Here is a 20679-nt window from a genome sequence, read left to right on the forward strand (position 1 = left end):
TGGCGAGAGGAAGAAATCCAGCTGGGTGCCAGCATTTGTGGGAAACAGGTCATGCAGGGCTCAGTCTTTAACTGGTGGGACTACTCACATGTTAAACTTAATGTTTACATTCTTCAGCCATTTGAAGATAGAAGGCTGAGCAGCTTCCGAAGCTGAAATGTACTGCTTTGAACAGAAATAAAAATTACACAACTGAAAACGTCTGCTGGTTTAGATTTGTGGTGTCAGGTCCTTTTTTTTTAAAATCACTAAGCCTGTTCAGGCTAGAGTCTATAAACACTATAGAGATGCCTTTCCTTTTAGACATACTTGCTTTTTACTAACTCCTAAATTTATTTTTGAGCGTTATCACTACCTACACCCAATCAGGTTATTTCCTGTATATGTTGTAAACATATAGACAAAACAAGTTGGACAGAAGGTTGTGCAACAGCACAGTAGTGGGACCTGCATCTCTAACATGCAAAAAGCTGTTTAACTTTCTTTTAGAAGAACTATATGCACATCCACTAATTATGTATGCATGTTTCACAATTTCTAATCATAAAACGCAGTTAAGTCATATCTAAATTGATCACAGATAATTATCAACAGAAATTTATCTCAGTATGTAAAAATACTACAAAATTTTCATCAATTTTGTTTAATCAGTGTCCAGATTTCCCAATTCACTACCACTTTTATGCACTTGATCAAAAAAGCCCATGTACAGCATTAAGTGCGTCTCTCTCACAGAGAGGGCACCTACGTTGATGATGCTTCATAAGGCTTAGTGCAATACAGTAGTATTTCTAATTAAGAAGTCATTATTCACCTTAAGCAGAAAGCCATCAGGAAGCTCAAAGCCAGCTCAGAGAAACGACAGGAAAAACAGGGCAGAAAGTGTAAAAGGAGAAGATACACCACATTAAAACTGTCCAGCACCACCTTATTGAATACATATGCTTGTGCTTAGCAGTGATGGCAGCTGAATTCAAGGACACAGGCAGGTTTTCATCACAGCCAGGGGTTAAATTATTTATGAAAAGCAGACTGGATTCTACGTTGCACTGAGGCACAGTTATCTGTTAACATTCTCATGGCATGCTACTTCTAATTCCTTTGCACGTATTCATCAGAGAGTTAAGAGGGCTTTTTTAAACTGCCAAAGGTAGAACATCCTTTTTTTTTTTCCCCCACTTGTTACATTATGTGTAAAGTAGCTAGGACTAGAAGTTCTTTTCTACTCCAAAAGTAGCCAGCCTACTTTGAAAGTAGCAACACACGTGCTTTTCATTGACAGAAAATATTTATTTACAATGGCATTTACATTTAATGATATTAAAAGTGTACAAAAACCATTAAAAATGCACAGCAATTGTAAGGAAAATGCTCATGCTTCATCACATAAACAGCTGACAGGAGCCAAAAAACACTCCCTCAGAGAGAAATCATCCCAGAGTTTTCTATTGCTTGTTTTCCAGCACCTTCCTTTCAAGTACCAGGTACTAGTCCCCTGTCTGGAGGAGCCTGCACTGCCTCTAACGAGCATTTACTGCTCACTAGCCTAACAGGCCATGGCAATGGCCACAGAATGCTGTACGGCCAAGGGGAGAGCATGGCAGCCCTTCCAGGGACCAAGGGGTGTGCACTCGAAAGATGAGAAACGCAGTGATTTTGTCAATCGTTACAATAGTTCCCCTAGATTCGTGGCTTTCCACCTGGGTACAGAATCAGTCTGCTGGGCAGCATGGTAGTTTGTAAAAACAAAACAAAACATATTCCCCAAAAGAGCTTTCATGGTAAAATGCTCCCAGTCAAGTGCTCCAAACATGGATGAAACATGAGTTTTGGAGTTTGCTCCTAGCCTGTACGATCAACTACTTTGGAAAAAATAATTAAAAAAACCTACAAACCCAGATGAATCGGATTAGAATGCCAAAAAATCGGAAGCCTCACAGTGACAATTCATCTCAAAAGTAACTACTCAACTACTGCTCAGTCACAACATCCACTTGTATATTATGAATTGAGAACAGCAGGGCATGTGTTAAAAACTGGTGCCCGACTTAAGATTCTAGTAAGAGACATCATTTTAAGATGCACTGATCCTACAGTAGCTGTAATGAAGTTTTTTAAACACATACTTAAGAAACTAGTTTTATTCACTAATTATTGAATTTGTGGACTGGTGTGTTCACTTGCTGCTGTCACGGAGGTGACAAACTCCCCAGCCTTTCCACCTGCAGGCTTTTGTCAAGCCTTTGCCTGTTACACCTGTGTGGAACACCACTCAGCAAAGCCAAAGCTTGATATTTTTACTGAATACTACCATAAGGAATGGAAAGAAGGGATGTGAAAAACACAGTATTGATTTAGAGATATTTTTAAATTAACTTGAAGCTAATAAAGAAACTCTGGTGCATCCTAGAATTCAGCATGGCAATTTAGTGAGAGGAGGAAGGAAATCTGGGGACACGCTGCAAAACTTAGTGCCAGCTTGTCTCGAGCTCTGTGCTCTGATAGTAATTTCAGCCAAGGCTGTAAGTGGTAAGAGTCAGAAGACTAAGTTACCCACTCAGGAAAAAGAACAAATGCTTCCAGAAAAGCTAAGAGTAACCGTCATTAATCATTTTCAGTACTTACTCCCTTTAACATCCCACTGGACATTCATTAAAGTTGTGCTGGTTATTCTGGCTGTTGCAAGAGAAAAGCATAGTCCAAATATCTAGTTTAAAGGTTAATCCAAGTTTCAAATCACTGTCTGGCCACACGAGCAGAAATCACTCTCAGCAAGCTACTAAAACGTAACAAAAATTCTTGTGGATCCCACCAAAAGAAGTTACAAGAAGTCTTGTACTTTTATAGAATGTGACATATCCTTACTCCCAAGTGAACCCAGAATGTTTTAATACGAACTCCTAACACCTAAGTATGAGTCCACTATAATTTTAAGCAAAAAAATCCTGACTTCAGCTACACGGAAGTTAGAAAAACTATTTTCTTTGGTTCTAGGGCAAACGGTGCACGAGCACCTGCTCTCAGTAGTAAGTCAGCAGCAGCTGGCACAGGCGTGGGGACAACAGAGAGATTATCGAACCTTGCATTGACTCTGGGAAAAGATTTGTGTCAGTCAATAACCAAGACAATTAGCAAATATAAGGGATCCTAGAAGGGATATGCAGGTAGAAGCCATTTAACTTGCTCTTTGCAGTTTAGAAGAGCACCAAGACTGAGCAAACTGGGAAGCAGCAGGTCTGCTGAAGTGCTGGCAGAGAGCAGAGCACGCAGCATGGGCCTGAGCTGCAAAGCACTATGCCTTCTGTACAGGGGTGAAGCTGAACAGACAGGAGAATTTTCAGCTCAAGCACAAAGGACCAATTTTCTAGCAATTGAAATATGAAAAGGCTGTAAATCATGAGGACAAAAACACACGCAATGAGCAGACTACCATGAACTAAAACAGAAACCCCCCCCCCAGCATGTAACATCATACAGTGACTTGCAAACACATCTAATCTAGTGGTGATCTTGGGGCTAATGACAAGAAACACAGCAAAATAAATAAAAACCCTCGGTGTAAAAATAATTTAAATGCAGGAGCAAAACAATGATTTGAATAGTGTTACAGAAACATAATAGACATAATACCTTCCATTCAAATTTCAATCAAGCAGCAAGGAAAAGATGAGCTCAGGTGAGAGACAGAAACCAGGAATGTCTTATCACTCCTACTTCAAATTTCTGAACGATCAGTGCTCTTATTTCCAGTTCTCTTCCTGTGCTTTCCTGTATCACCACCACATCCATAGACTCTGTCAGTCCTCTTTCCTACCACCTATTAATTTTGAAATTTAAGAAAATTTTTCCTCTTTCAAATTTAAAGATAATACTGATGACCCTATTGAAGTAGAGGAATACTTTTTTTATATGTTTCAACTCTAAAAATAGGTCCCCTACTAAGCAAATGTTTTGCAGATCGTGGCTGTATAAATATCTGTGAAGCTCTCTAAAATACCATGCATCCCCATGTATCATTTTTAATTCCACAAGGACATGAATGGATCAACCAGTGAAAGTCATCATGTGTGACTGAACAGAGAGACAGGGAAAAAGATGGTGTTGAAAACTTACCAGGGATTTTGTGCGATAAAACCTAACAAAGAAAGGGAGAGATGTCAACAGGAAAAAATGGGATAAAACAATCCAAAGAGTACTTAAGTAACTCAGATATATTAAAACCAGGGGAAAAAAATATGGAGAATATATAAAAGATGACATATATGGTTATGAGAAGAAGGAAGGCAAAGGAGCCCATCACCAGCTTAAGTGGGGTTCCAAACAAAAAGTGCTGGTAACAACTTGTGGAAAATGCTGTTCTCACATTCTTTTACTAATGTCACAAGTAGATGTGAACAAAACAAGTGGTATTTGATTCAAATTTCTTCTTCATGTAATAAAACAGGTGTGAAACAGGCTTCCCATGAGGGACTGTTCTTTCAAGATCAGAATAGAGGATACAAGAATGACACAGACCCCACCACACTACAGACAGATGGAATACTTTGAACTCCGTGCTTCTTGAAAGGACTACCAGTTTAGGGTTTTTTTTCCGATTTGAAAGGAATAAAAAAAAATCATCAGACAAGATGAATATTATACTGGCATTTCAGCATGGCGTTCCCCTCTGTGATGCAGCCTATGATTGAATCTGTATTTGGATCTACAGGTAAGTGCACTCCACAACATGTTACGTATTTCCAAAATAAGCGTAAGGGAATGACGTGGAGGTTTGCAGGAAAGTAGCCTGTGAGCATACTGCAATTGTAACGGCAGTGTATGTTCTCACAAATAAAGCAGAACTTTCTTGGAAAAAAACGTTGACTAGGGCAGGAAAATTTTCTCCCTTCAAAGCAGAAAAGCATTCAATTCAAATCCCACATCTACACCTGGCACGAATAACTCCTGGGCAGTTTTGCATATCCCTCCATGTTAGCACCAGAAACATTGTCTAGTATTTCAAAATTTAAGTTTTCCAATTTTCCAATTAAAGCATAGGCAGAAACTTTGTTAGTCAAAAACATCACGCTTCCAGGGAAAGAGATGTTAGCCTGAAATACTTTTTGAACTCTGCAATAAAGTGTCAAAAAAAGTTTTTAAAAAAGCTTCTGCAAAGTTCTAGAATATACATAAGGCCAGGATTCTAGAATATTCTTTAAAAGCCAAATGACATGGACAAAAGAATCCAAGACGGAGAATATCCATCCATTTGTAAGTGCATGCACAGCAGAAAAAGAACAATTCAGACCCACTCTTTGGCAGTGCTGAGAAACAAGAAACTTGAATTTTTCTTAAAAAATGCTCTTGCCTGCAGTATTTTAAGTCGGTCTTCTTTGTTACAAGACTAGCACAAAAGCAGTAATATTACTACTAGAGATCGTAGGTTTTAGTATTCTGGAAATACAAGCTGAAGATACAAAGTTATTTATGGGACTTTTGCTTTTTTCCCCCCTGCATTTTGAGCATTTGTTAGATGAAACCACCACCACAACAGATACCTGGTAAACTGCAACCCTGCAAATCATCTGCGGCTCTAAAACTGTGGGCTCGAACCACCAAAAGAAACGCCAACTAGATCATTGATTTAAAATAAAAGGCAAAAGAGAACAAGTGTTTACCAGGCAGATGTGATTCAGAAAGAAGCTCTAAGGAATCTTTACATTTCTCTCAGTGCTTTCTGTAGCAGCTTTCACTTGTTAATCTTACACACACCACAAGAAATAAATCTTTCTAGTCTCAGAAACGTACAAACCAGTCCACATAACAACAATGAACTGGGTCCATATATGAAACTACAGCGACAGGAGAGAGAAGCTACAAAGCAGTGCTTTGAGGAAAGCAGCATGTTTGCAAAATATTAGGAAAAACCGAGTAGGTCAGGCACGTAAATAGGGAGGGAAAAGTCATCCCCAGCAAAAGGTGGTACCCTGAACCCAAATGGACCTGTGCTTCTAAATCACACACTCCTTACAGCGCTGGCTGTGCTGTGCAGGCATCGCTCAGCTGAGAAATGGAAAACTGCGCTATTTCTCTTCTAGCAAGCTGGACTTCAGCAATCTTCTGTAAAACACAATTACTGATAAATTGAGTCAGTGACTGTGGGGGAGGCAGTCAAGCCTCCTCTTCACTGGCACAGCTCTACCTCCATATACAGTCTCATTCGAACACTGACAAGCAGAGATCAAAACAAAGATGACTTTCCTGAAAGATGGCATTGTTTCTGTTTCAGAAAAGGCTATGTAAGAGCATGCCATTGCTCCTGAAGCAACCCACTGAGGAAACCAAAAAAAAAAAAAATATTTGTTGGCAAAATGATGCAAGGTAACAGTTCTGCCAAATGTTTGATTTTTAATATATTTGTTAATACAGAAACCCTGTATTGGGAAGCAAAGTGCATTTTTAACCTTAAAAAGTTAACAAAAAAAAAAAAGAAGCTTTAACAGGTATAATCCCATGTCAACAGTTTATTTTCAGTGCAAGTTAAAATACAGTTATTGCTTTAGTACACAGAATACACCTTCATTGGACTAGTCTCTATTTTTGGAATACATATGCCCTTGTGAATTATCTGCTGCTAGAAGATGCAGTTTTACAAGCATCAATGTGTCATGAACGTGAGCAACTGCAATACAAGCACTACATCGGATTAAAAGGTACAGCAGGCTGAGAAACACCTGGCTTTTAAGAATAACAGATTCTTCATCTATTGGAGACCGGGCATTAATCATTTCTACTCCATCAGCAATATCCTGATCTCCCAAAGACTGCACATCAGTGAGGCTGGTTGTGCCTTTGTATCAATGCATCTTTCATAGAAAAAGAAAACACTAGGGGGTTTAAATTCTTTTATATGACGTCTACAGCAAGATGCAGTATGCATGACAGGTACATTCTACGGCAAAATAAGCAGCAAACCCCATTAGTCCTGCTATTATGTACAACCAAACTTTTACAAAATTTATAGCAGTTTTAAAATATAAAGCCTGCTTTATCTACCTATCATACAGTTTTATGGAATCTTTTCTGCTAACGTGTGAATGAAGAGAAACATTTTTTTTTTTGCGAGGGACAGATCTTCTAGAAGAAAAGTGCAATTTACCACTTTTTACTACCAGGTAATTTATTCAGACTGATTGGAACTGGAATTATCACACATCTAATCAGTAAAATGTGACCTAAACCAGCAGGGTTGCCAGTTGCTACTGTGCAGATGTCCAGTTCACAGTAACCAGCATCAAAGCCATAGACTGTAATAAACTGAAAAATTAATTCACTTTTCACTCCTAAACTGGAATCCTCCTTTCTGTACAAGGATGGCAGAGTAGACACTTCAGGAAAAAATATCCTGATATTCCTTGTGTCTAGTAAACGCAACATTAAGATTTTTTAATATGGCACTTCAAAGTAAAAGTCAAATTAAATTCTAATTAAAATTCCCCAAGTTGTTAATATCGAAATACCACTACTAAACTATGTTGTTAGATACTTGTGATAATTGCTGCTTCTAAGCATTTTTCAGGAAACTTGTCTCATGCCTATTCCTTACTTGCATTTTGACATCTTGCAAAAAAAAAAAAAAATTTAAAAGCTTATTGAGATACCAACATTCTATTGGAACAGAAGTTATGAATTTGGTCAATAAAATATTGTGCAATAGGTTAAAAATAACCTCTGGTATTTCTAGTATTTGTGTGGAATATAACATCATTATTTAAAACCTTTTTGAATTTCAATGAAGTGCTATGGTTTCCTATAAATGTTGCAGTGACAACAGCTGACAGGACAGTTTTGCAGAAACTAACCCAACTTCCAACTGCTGTACAAAGCAGAGACTGAAGTGCCAGTATTTCCACCCAGACTTACTAGGAACAGACATCCTCACGGTGAAATTGTAGACTGAAACACACACAGTGAGTGCTCTTAGGGAGAAAGACTGTATATTCCTTGAAGAACTCCATGACGCAGGGAAAAGAAAACAGCAAAGTGGGAGAGAAGCAGGTAGCATGTGCAGAAGCCTCTGAGCAAGCAGGTGTTTGGGTTTTTTTTTTTGTTTTTTGTTTTTTTTTTTTTTTCCCCAGACAGGATGCAGTAGTTACATCTCCACAAAAACAGCTGGCAGGATTGCACCCGCTATTTAAAGCCTCCACCATTCCAGTTTTATGCGAAGACAGAAATTCTACACGTTTAATACTAGCATTAAAGCTTCTGATTGCATTTTTATGAAAGTCCTGTTTGAAATTGTCAGCAAATGCAATACACACTACAGAAATGATCAAGCTAACATGCTTATGTAAGTGACTGGAATGATCATTTTTGTCCCCATTCCTCTGGAAGCAAAGGTTATTACTGATAAGCTGGGAATAGTGTAAAAGATAGAACCTACCTTTGCCCAAAGATCTCCAGAATACAACTGCAGAGTATAAATCAATTTAGTGTAATTAAAGAATTGTCTGAGTGAATCCAGCTTTTTACGTTCCTAGTCTTAATACCGTATGCTTACTTGTAAGTCTTTGGAGAACAGGGATTTCCAAAAGGAGAATGGTGATCCACAGAAATCCATACTGGTCAACGTTACTGATAATTCCTAATCGCCAGACCTAGCAAACTAGCCAAGAGAATAATGATTTTGAGAATATATCTACTGCTGAAGAGAAAATACCTTATACATTCATTTTAAGTAGGTGGGGTTCCAGCTTAGGGAAGCGACGGACAGCACCATTGCTGTTGGAGGACTTAAGAGCCTAAAGCAAGATCTGTAGGGAAAAGACATCTTTTTATCTGACACCTTTTTAACCAGCTGTATCAAATGACCAAAAGTAAGCAAGTTCCTGCGTCCTTAAGACAGGTCAGTGTAGCCTTCTTAAAAAACAAAAAGACCAAACAACAAAACCCAACCCTTTTTTCTAACCGTATCAGCTGGTCTAATTTAAAACACTAATTCTGGCTATGAATTATGCACAGATAAGAAAGAGCAGAAGGCAGGTGTAAAGAAAAGGCAGGATTCTTCTTGACCAGGCACGAACAGCAAGCAGTAACACACTGCACCAGATCAAGCTGCAAACCTAGTCAACTTCCAGAAAATAGAGACATCTTGCTAAAAATTTTTAGATCTTTTAACTATGCCATATAGAAGTATGCTTGGTCACTGTCCAGACAGTATTCACTGGGTGCAGCTGTTCCTCGCCACTAATTACAATTCAGAAGGGGGAATTTTGTCTACAGATTTTGAAATGTGTTGTTAGACCTTTCTAAGCTCATCCGTAGTAGAAACACCAGAAGAAAGCCAGCATGAACTTTTCAAGTGCTTGAAAAGTAGTATGTTTCAAGACAAAAAATCTTCTAATTTTTTTTTAACTTGAAGATAATTGCAGTCTCAAAATTATATTTAATATTGTGCATTCTGTCAAAAGCTTAAACTTGAAAATTAAGAAATTTGGTTTTAGACATAAAGGTCAGTCAAGACCTGGGAAAGGTGTGGGCATGAACACTGAGATACACTATGTAGACCAGCTTTTGCTTAAAAGAAAAGAATAATTAGTCTCTAACATCCATTTCATTTCATCTAGACATAAAAGCTGATGCCTGCAAACACACCAAGCCTACTTATGACTCCTTCGGAGAACTTGAAAACATGAATTAAGAAATGCACCTTCAGAAACAGAAATGACAAAGCAGACAGGCAAATCTAAGCTGCTTCAGTTTGAGAAGTAAAGCAGCTAAACTTTTTTTTTTTTTCCTTTAAAGCAAACTTTCAATCTATTTTAAGTGTGCACATGCCTTAAAGTTTTACACCACTACCTGCACCATCTATTTAAGGACTGCATAACTTTAGAACAAACAAGAAAGCAAGAGAGTAATATTAAGTCCATAAACGTACCACTGGGCACCATTACAAAAGCTGCATGTTTATAGAGACTGACTGAAATTATATATGCATATGCATATACAACAATTGCATGTAACAGTGTATCTCTACAGAAATAACTTTTAACCTCACTGTTACGACATAATCAGAAGGAGCTCTGAAGACACTGACAGCACACTATCACATCTTCCATCTTATTTGCAAGACATTTTCATTGCTTGCAGGAGGACTCCAAGCAAGGACTTAAACTTCAGCAATGATGAAGTCGAACAATGTTGGAATGACCAAACGTTTATCACCTCTGGAAAAAGTTCCACTAAACATTAAGAAACCTTTACAATCCAAATAGATGGTGTGCATTTCCTCAAGCATGTTAAAAGCTGGAACTAAAAAAAAGGATTTTTTGATACAGTCTTTTGAAGGTGAGTTCCTTATGCCATCATATACGCTGTGTACATCTGAAGGTCACTAAAAAATTAAGTCACTGGGATTTTTTGTTCCTTTGTTTCCCCTTTGGCAAAGCAGAGGAATTCAGTATCACAGGGTAAGTCAGGTTGGAAGGAACCTCACCAGTCTCTTGTTCAACCTCCTGTTCAAAGCTGTTCGGGTCAGACCAGGCTGCTCATGGGTTTATGCAGTTTTATTTTGAAAACCTCCAAGGACAGAGACCGCACAGTATCTATAATTAAAGAAAACTCTCACACCCTTCTAGAACAGTATTAAGAGAACAGCAGAAAAAAAAAAAAAAACCCTAAAAGCAACTGAAAATGAGTTTTCTATTGGACAAGAGGAGATAAACCAAATTGTTTGGGAGGGTGGGGTTGGGTTTTTATTTGTGGGTTTTTTGTTTGTTTTGTTTTGGGTGGGTTTTTTTAAAACTAACTTTACCGTAATACTTATTTTTCTAATGGCACCATACCAGGAGCATCAAATGAGTTTGAACTCAGACTTCTAGGGATTCCCATTAGATCTGTAGTGGGAATTATGCTGGAAATTACTTACCTGTGAATACCAATTACACATCAATTTGTGCTATGTATCTCCAAATATAAAAGAATAATGAAAATTCTCTTTTCAAAGGAAAATGTTTTAGTTTCATCTGAACCTCTATGCTCCACCTCAAGCCAAGTTTCTACTGTGGAAAGCTGGGGAGGGGGGTTGGTGGGGTGGGGTGGAGTGGGAAATCTGCTGCTCATTGAATTGAAGTAAGATACTCAGATTTTTAACATCCTGAAGCATACTGGTTATTTATAAAGCCAGGAAGAACCTCAGCCTCTGATGAAGACTAGTTCTCAATAAGCATTAGGCCCTATTAAGTGAAGAAGAATATTAAAGACTTGCTATGCATATTCTCAAACTGAGGATGGTATTATCAGAACTACTCCTTCCTTAAATCTAAAGACACACAGAAAAATAAAGCAGCATAGGATCACCTTGGAGAAGAGAGCAGTCAACTACAAAGAGAAGTTCAAATGTAAAAGTATTGTATAACTATTTAGACTTGATCTTCTCTAATGAATATTTATAATAGACTGGATCCTGAGCTACTGGATTCCTGACCCTGGAATTTTCTACCAATTCATCCTACCCTTTGAGGGCTAGAATAGCTAACAGTTAAGCTACTAATTTATCAGGTATTATGACTCTTTTTTGAGGAAGGTTTTTTTAAATGACAGAAGTTTAAAACTTAAGATTTTAATATAACATTTAACACATTTTCATACTCCATCATTCTAAACCAAAAGGCAAAGAAAAAAAGCTATTGCACATATGGTAGAAAATACACATCTGCCAGCACACACAGAAAGCTGGGTTTGCTTTTTACTAAAAGGTACTGTTCTTTTATTCTTCCCAGTTTTAAGCAGCCAAGGGAACACATTCCTCAGCTTTTTTGAATGGAAATTTCAAGTTTACCCTCTGAGATCTTGGGCACTTGGAAGAAACACCTATGCCAGTCCTGTTATACTTCCAGTTTCTCAGGTCAGGCTCATATTTAAATAGCCATGGTAAGTTCCCGTTAAAAGCTTATTTTGGTGAGCAAAAAGGTCTACACACAGTTACTATGAATGGTCAAAACCAGTTAAAGATAACTTTCTGTCTTCAAAGACAATATATGCAAGGTACTCACAGACCTTGCCTTGTCTACACCAGAAAATCATACCGAAGTGATACAACCACTTCTTTATGCGGCTGTAGTTAAATTTGGAATAGCTCTACCCACCTCCCTATCTTTATTGGAGCAAAATAAATCTTTAAAAATACTGCATTTAAAATTTTTATCTATATAGATATGTAACTAACCCATACTTTAAGTTCTTGAACACAAGCCAGAATTTGATGGATTGTGTAATACATCAAAATAATGTTTTGCAGAACTGAAAACATCAGATTACTCCACTGAGATAATAATTACAGCCCAATCATTTTTTAATTAAAAAAACCAATAAAAATACAAATCTATAAAACTTCCAAGACTTTACCTGCAATACCCATACAACTTTCAGCAGTAAAAAATTAAAATGTCTTCCCTTGTAAAGTGTTTTGTTTTCAGCATAAAGCCTTTATCTGTGAGTAGATAATTATCTGTAGGCAGATACAAAATATCTTGTTTTTTCACTGTGAAATGAGTATCAATCAAGTCACTTGGCAAGCTCTGGGACTGTACTTTGACAATAAATGTTGATAACATGTTTGCATTTTTAATCTAATCAACGGCTTTTTGTAGAAGCATGCAGCATGTTATGTGCCGTGATTATATTCTAAAGGGAAGCAATCCAGAGCCAGTCCTAGGGCTGAAAGCAACTATTACTTATCTCAGTTTTAGAGCTGTTAAATTGACAAAACTTCAGGGAGTGAAGATCCACTTTACTTCTTAGGGACTATTAAAAAACAGGTGCCGCACACTCTATTACTCATCTTCTGAATGAATACAGAACGTGTTCCTAACTCTACTCAAACTCTACTTGAGCCTCTAAGAGTCACGACACGGAACATAATATTTAAAAGATATTAGTAGGAATAAAAATGTCTGTGTATGTACATGGGTACTATTATTACACATTTCCACACACATTACAGTATATACACAGACACTCTTGGTACGTGATATACTGTCCGCTTGCGTCTGAGTGGGTCATTCAGCCATAAAATCCCAGCCTCTTCTCTGGCTGCTCCAGCAGCTGAGTTTGCCATGATTCATCCCCACAACACCAGGAGCATAACTTTCGTTAGTTCCCACCACCTACGTTCTCATCTCCTTGCTCACCTGTTACTATCTTTTCTCAACCCTTACACCAGCTGTTGTTTTATTAATTTTTTTCATACCAACACAGCCTCCACACTTTCCTCCCATTTGCTATCCTTCTCATTTCCAGCCATTTTTCACCCATTTTTTTTTTAGGATTTTTTTCTCCTGGTCTGCTATACAATCCTGTTTCAGCACAATCCCCTGTTTCAATTTTGTCTCTGTGTCTTCCTACAAACGCGGCGCGTGATGAGCAGGGCTAGCTTCCTTATGAGAAGGTAAGGCCAGGCAGGCATGAAAGAGAAAAAAACTACACCACTGGATTTTAGGGAAAACATTTGCAAGCTATCTCCCCACCTCCCAGTTCCTGGCTGTCCACAGGAACACATACTCTTAAGTGTGAGAACCACAATGTTATTCGTATGATAAAATTTGATGCACAGTGTCTCATTACTAAAGCCAAAATATTACTCAGAGCTAAATGTACTATAATAGGAAATCATTTGAATATGTATAATTGAAATGATGCAAAAGAAAGTACCAAAGCCTTTGCAAAGCTATGCTTACCTAGATTCACAAGAGGTTTTAGGACAGTAACCACAGGATATGAAAACGAAAAAAAAAGTGGTCTGTTTAATCCACACACAAAAGAAAAGCGGAGTCAAGAAGCCTGCAAGGGAAGTTTCTAAGAACCAAAATGGATTATGTTCACCAGGGAATTACGTTTTTTGTTTTCTGAAGACTGCTACCATTTATTCTGAAAATAGCGTATTTCTGTAGTCATGCTCTAGTGGGAAATGGTATGTCAGATGAAAGGTTCCACAAAAAAAATAATACATGAAGTGCCCGACTCTGAGTATTTATCCACGTAAGACTTTATAAGAAGATGAGTTACTAACATAACTTGCATTAAGACTAATTCTAGATGATTTTGTTTCTGTTGAGAACCTTTGATATGACAAATACTGGTGAGCAGATACCAGGAAACCACCACCCTTAACACACACAACCTGCATTGTTTTCAACAATTACACTTGTGTTGAAAAAGGAAGATTGGTATCACCTTTGTGCCACTATTTAAACACCTCCACAGATCAGGATCCACTTAAAATACTATTTTTCTTTCTCAATAATGGTGAGCAGGGCTTGAGGACAAAGCTCACTGCTGCATCAATGGTTCTCACTGCAGGTGAATCCTGACCACTATGCAGAGTATCATGCCATATTATGTTTACTTCTCTATGTAGTCACAACAGCTTAAATTCTCACCACTCAACTATTTACACTAGCAAACTGTAAAAAAGGTTTCACCTGTTTTGGTATTTATCTACCTCCTGCAATTATCAAACACAAAAGAAAGCAGATGCAAGAAATCCTAACAATGCAAACATAAAGCTACTTAAGGAAATATTGTGTATTTCAGCAGCACTAAGAGATGACTATCCTGTGAAACACTAGGGTTTCTCAATATTCCTCCAAACTTCACAAAATAGATTACAAATGTTACCCTTTTTAGTGTAAAATTTGCCCTTGGACTCAACACAAGAGATTATATAACTTTTGGCTCCAGGACAATTTTCAGGGAGGAAGAGAGGTTTCAGACTTGAATCTGAAATAATCTCATTCTTGCACGGTGCCTTTTCATTCTTGCCTCATGGGAAGTGTTGACAGAAGTGTCTGGTACAACTTTTTTAATAGCGTGGCGTTGTGGCTCATCTCCCATGATCTCTTTTAATAACTAAAAATACATAGGATTCTCAAAGAATGAGTAACTTTCCAGGATTTTTAAAACACTAGTTTCTAGATGAGAATCTGAACTCTTAAGACTTAGTAGATTTTACTTCAACATTACACAGAACTGAACTGCAATATAAACCAAACGATTTCAGGTGTATCAGATGCAACCAGCTCCAAAAGCAGTCTTCAGTTCCCCCTGATTCTCCTGGCATTGGTTTAGGAAGCAGAGCAAAGAAATCATAAAGCTACCTCCTAATCATCACCTTTTAATCACAGAAACCAAGGACCTCAAGTATAGCTCATCAAAGTAAATTTTTCATCCAGTCTGGAACACTTCACAAATAGGAACCTGATGTAAGTCAACATAGCAGAAAGTTTCTCAACTCTCAGCTGGATTTTTACATTTAACACAAATAGAATTGGGTATTTTAACAAAGCCTACCTCTAATAAAGTCTCCTATACAGAGAAAACAAAGACACTGTAGCCTTGACAGTCATATTCAGGAATAAAACTGAGTTGCTAAATGACACCTGTGTATTTTTTAGTAGCCTCAAGCAAGAAGTGACTGGATTCTTCCCCTCTCACTAGGTTACTACGTTAACTGTCTATTAACATCCCAGTGAGCGAGTTCCCTAGCCTCCCTTGTGTCTAAAACACATGAAGTTTGACGCACAGCCATTTAGAGCACAACTGGACCTCGAAAGAGCTGCAACTTACCCCTCTCCCCCATCCCAAACCTTGCCTTGGCAATAATCTGTGAAGAACAGAGACCTGCACTACGAGCCAGCATACTAAAACATGCCAAAGAAATAGGAGATTTAACTGATTCAATCCCAGCATTTCAGAACAGCTCATCTTTAAGTTAAAAAATTGAAGGACTTTCCTTCTCTCAATTGATACAGTATCAGCCACGTCTCATCTCATCTTGGGCTTTTGTTCTGATGAAAAATCTTTCTAATACTCATTAATGTAGGGATGTATCAGTAGACTGAAAGACATATCAGATACACCTGAAATCCTAACAGTATGAAGAAGCAAGCCCCCACTAAAACCCTGAAGGTTTAAACACTATCTCCTTACAAGAAACACAGTATCAATACACCCATTTCTTGAATTTTCTGGGGTTTCTCTCCCTACTGGGACAAGGAAAAGGAAAAAGCTCACATAAAGGGAAGAAAAATGGAAATGGCAACATCAGGATTATTTTTAATTTTAAATTATCAATGTAGACTTCAACTACACTCCAGGAAAAGGTAACAGTTCTATAAGCTACCAGCTTCAAAGGTTAAGAGCTCGAACGTTATGGTTAAAAGTGAAGGCCAAACTGAAGATACAGTTCTGTTAGTTCTGGTTCTCAGGTTCCTTAACTACTGAACATATTTGACTGAGAAAACTGACTTCAAAAACTCTGAAGAGATCCTTCACTTTCAGGCAGTGTATACAAACCATATGTTAAACATCTGAAGACACTTCATTGTATTTGCTTTGCTAATGAAGATCCAGGAACAGAATAGAAAGAAGGAATAAATAAAAATTCTCCAGTTATTTCAGTATGACTAGCTGTGGAGACAGTTTTTCCAAACTTGTGAGCAGATGAAAAGCGAGTTTACTGTGATTGCTGTGACTTCTGAATGCGTGCATACACAGAAATGTTATTTTGTAGGTGAAGACTTTTTGCACTGGTGTTATGCCTCAACAGGAAATTCCAGGCAGAACAATGTTAAAAGACAGACAAAAGACTTTCCTTCAAGTAAATCACGTACTAGTAAGAAATTACATGTTGTAACAAACTACAAATTTTAAATCCAGACAGAACGTGAAGGAATTATGATTGCTTTTAGTTAAGATAGGGAAAATCTTTTGCCAAATTTACCATTGCTGGCAAGAAGATAATTTAGTGTATTACCCTATTTTACAGCCAGAAAACAGAAAAACTTATCTACAAAATATCTTCTCAAAAATTGGGTTGCCAGCCTTCAGAGAGCTGGGTAGTCATCCTCCTCAAAAAGACTTATTTAAGGCAGGCAACCTTTGAAATCCTGGGAACATACAGCTCAGCCAGGCTTCAGAATGAAAACCTTACAGTCCTCCCAAGCACACATTTCTACTAGATTCTCCATGTGTGACTGTGAAAGGAAGGAGGACGGACAGTGGAACTGACAACACTGAGATGTGTTTGTAGCCTCCTAACCCATCATGTCATGCTGGGAATAATTAAGGAGTCATGTGTTTACTCATGATCTACCCAAAATGTTCTCAGGGATACATCAGACAGACCCAATATCCAGAGATTCAGAGCCACAAGTCAACTTATTGCTAACATTAATTTCTCAATAGAAATAAAAGGACATCAAGTTTTTAGTGCACATGTTTTTTCACCAAATGTTTTTACCATTACTAAAAGCCACCACTGTACGTGTTCTTACATAAATGGGGACTGATTACATGGGTCCTGGCATTAACTTCACTGCAACTGTTTATAATAATACTATCAGGTGTTTAGTCTAAAGTGCCATTATTGGAAATGTCTTTCTGAGTAACAGATTATTGGCATGAAAATTACATACTGCTATACTACAGCTTGTTTTCCATGTCTTATTATTTTAACAAAAACATTTTTTATTTTATTATCGGCTAAGATTGCTACCAGTGTATTTTAGTAAGTGCACCAAACTGTACCTGTTACTATCATCAGGATGGTAACATGACAGAAATTAACACAGGCAGAAACTATTGATGCAGAATTAGGAGTACAGTACCTTTACTTCAAGAGAAAAGACAGACAATAATTGCGGGGAAGCGAACAGGTAAGTGAGTTATGACACTCAATGCCATTTCCCCCACCTTCAAGTTCTTCCAAAATAATTCACTTGAAGATGAATTAATTAAAGATGATTCCCCAAGAAATTGAAGATTTTAAACCTATTTATTTCTTTACAATATTAAAAAGGAGCCTGATAAATTTGCACATACTTCTAACAAAACGCCTAAACTCCACACCTACTATGCCCTAGAAAGCCACCATGGTAGAAACAGCAGCAAAGTAACATGAATTCGTGAAAAGCTGGGCAGCAAAGGGACTGAGCGAGATCACAGAAGATCTAGAACTTCTGGCATTATGTATGAAGAACAAAACAGGGTGTCCTATTTAATTTCATTTTGACACATGAAAAAGGAAGCTGGACAGTGTTTCTCATGCAGCCCACACATTCAATGGCTTTAACTACTGAAAAAATTGTGTAGCCGACCATAGGCAGCTGAAAGAACTCCACCAAAACCTTAAGACAATATATGTAATTTACCACTTCCAATTTGTTTTTCCAATCCTCTTTAGAAGGTAATACTTGAATTGCCCCTTCAGACCAGTTTTAAGGGAACCATTTCATCAAATAATAGAAGTAAATTACAGTAGTTAATTCTAGTACAAACAAAAGCACCTGCAACAAGTCTATAGAATTTTGTCCTTTTACATCAGCAAAGCTGATCCCAGTCCCTTTAATGCTCTTTACAGAATTGCTTTAAAAGCATTCCTTGGCATTGAAGTCCTCGGATCTGTGTTTTAACATATATCACTTGTTACTGAAAAATCAATGATACATTGATATTGTATCCCTGGGAGTGATTATCTTTTTTAAGAACACATCTGACTAAATTGATATTTTCATTTTATTTTTATAATCCAGTGTGATAACCTAAGGAATACCTTAACACATTTTAAGCGAAGCTTTGGACCTAAACTGCAACGTTGAATCCCTGCAACTTCACAGCATCCATGTTAGCCAGAATACCTGGAGCACGATTTGTGGAAGCAGGAAATAAAACCCACATTCTTTAGCACGGTATTTGATCTAAATGCTTTTTGTATGTAACGAAATATATTTTTAATGAAGTGCCACCAGAACTTTAATTTACAGATCACTAACTTCAGAATGGCAATGGCATAAGTATTTACATATTTCGAAGGCTACACTAAGCAAAGTATTACAGGTCACACTCCTAAATATGTAAAAGCAGAATCCATGTAGAGATGCAAAAAGCTGAAGATCAGCTTCCTAAAGCCATAGGCTCTAAACTCCAAATAACAAAATGAAGCTTGTATTTCCCACCAAGAAAGCTACCCAAGTATTACCCATACAGCTCTTTCAAGTAAGTCTGACCATATTTAATAACAGTGCTAGGGACCAAGACCAAATCAAACTTGCATGTTTTGCAGAAACATCTTCCCACCCAAACCCCTGAGTGTTGGGAGTATTATCTTTGTTTTGTTGTGGTGGATTTTTTTGTGGTGGTGATTGGGCTGGTTTGTCGGGGGGGGGGGGGGGGGGCGGCGTGCAGGGAGGGGGCGTCTTCTTTTTTTGCTTATCTGAAAGCAGAAACGAGAAATCTGCCCTGTCCAATTTCATCCAGGTATGTAATATTTCCAACTTGCCTAAAAGGTTAAGCATATTGTGGGTACATGATATAAGAGGTTAAGATACTCTTAATAGAGATACTTTGCACACTAAAAATTGTATATTGAGGAGTGTAAACTGCAAGAAATTAAAGCATAATTCTATCTGAGATACTGTCACAATCACAGTGTTCAAGTATGCAAGGAAACAGATGGAAATGTAATGCAAGTTCTGTTCTCTGTGGCCTAAATTGTATGCTTTAGTACTTCTACTTTATGCAGAACATTAAAAGAATGTAGAAGAATTGGAGTGATTTTTACGATCTTGACACCTCTGCATCTCCATTTCCTCCACACAGTATAAATGAGTAGTTAGTACAAACGCGGAGGAGGGTATGGAATGTTTTTAGTACAGAATGATTTCTTCTGAAAATCATCAAGCAAAACAATCCCAAATCTGTTTGGGTCCTTCCAGAATTAACAGGTGTAAATGATATAGCCAAGAATTTGCTTGTCAGCTCCTGCAAAGAACACATCTACCATAATGTCTATGTACAGATTCTGTTAAGAATATCATCACTGCCAAGAACGCTGGAGCCCAATGTCTTCTCAAAGTAGCGGTGTTTAAAAGTAATGTAATTAGTAAAACAAGAAGAGAGCGTAAGAGTCAAGAGAAAAAGGAAAGCTCTACTTCCTAAATACATAATGCCGGTCCAGTTTGGAAGCATGATTTAAAAATCAGTAAGTACACAAATCTTTAGTTTAGGAAAAAGCACTGAACAAGCTCACACATCTAAAACCAAAATTCCATGTTTTTACTGCATACTTTAATTGCAGTTTACCTGCATGTCTACAACGCCCAATCTCACAGCAGTCTTAATACATTCTCCTATTAAATTATGTACCTTTGACATCTTCTGCAAGAAAGGAACACTTGCCAGAAGCTATTATTAAGGCTCAATAAGATCGCAACAAGAGAAGTAGAAAGCTCAACAAGGCCAATGGAAAGGCACCAGAAGTTAGTGTACGCAGATATTGGACAGAAAACTGTTGAATCAAAGCTAGGATTATTTGTACGTGCTACGCACGACGTGATCAAAATTTACTAGTCTTCTCTACCTAGATGCTCTCCTCCTCTGAAGGACTGAAAAAAAAAAAAAAGTAGCTACCTTGCCTCTGAAGAAACCAGAATGGAAGGCACTCCCATGAGAACTGAATCCTCTGCATGAAGATGCGTGTTCTGAAGTAAAAGTGGTCACAAAGATTAAGCTTTGGAGCAAGATAAATGTATTCCTGATGCAGAAACAGCCGTTTCTACCAACATTAGCAGTAGAAAAACATCTTATATATCCACCTCCATTGTTTAGAGCTTAAGTGGACAGTAAACAGAGTAATGCCATTGT

At 37.7% G+C, this 20679-nt stretch overlaps 1 protein-coding gene across 8 annotated transcripts in view; it reads right to left on the reverse strand.

The window, feature by feature from the left end:
* WDR33 (WD repeat domain 33) overlaps positions 1–20679 on the reverse strand; it is a 71325-nt gene that overhangs the window by 25649 nt on the left and 24997 nt on the right. Inside the window, exon 8 of one of the 8 annotated variants that reach the window (XM_037406856.1) lies at positions 6489–8644. The exons of 5 other annotated variants lie outside the window; for them this stretch is intronic. In XM_037406856.1, coding sequence (XP_037262753.1) covers positions 8637–8644 — 8 coding nt within the window. In that variant the 3' untranslated portion in view covers positions 6489–8636. 2 more of the 8 variants (XM_037406855.1, XM_037406854.1) reach the window with 2 other exon arrangements.

The sequence above is a fragment of the Falco rusticolus genome, chromosome 13 (genome assembly GCF_015220075.1).
Source record: "Falco rusticolus isolate bFalRus1 chromosome 13, bFalRus1.pri, whole genome shotgun sequence".
Taxonomy (NCBI): Eukaryota; Metazoa; Chordata; class Aves; order Falconiformes; family Falconidae; genus Falco; species Falco rusticolus.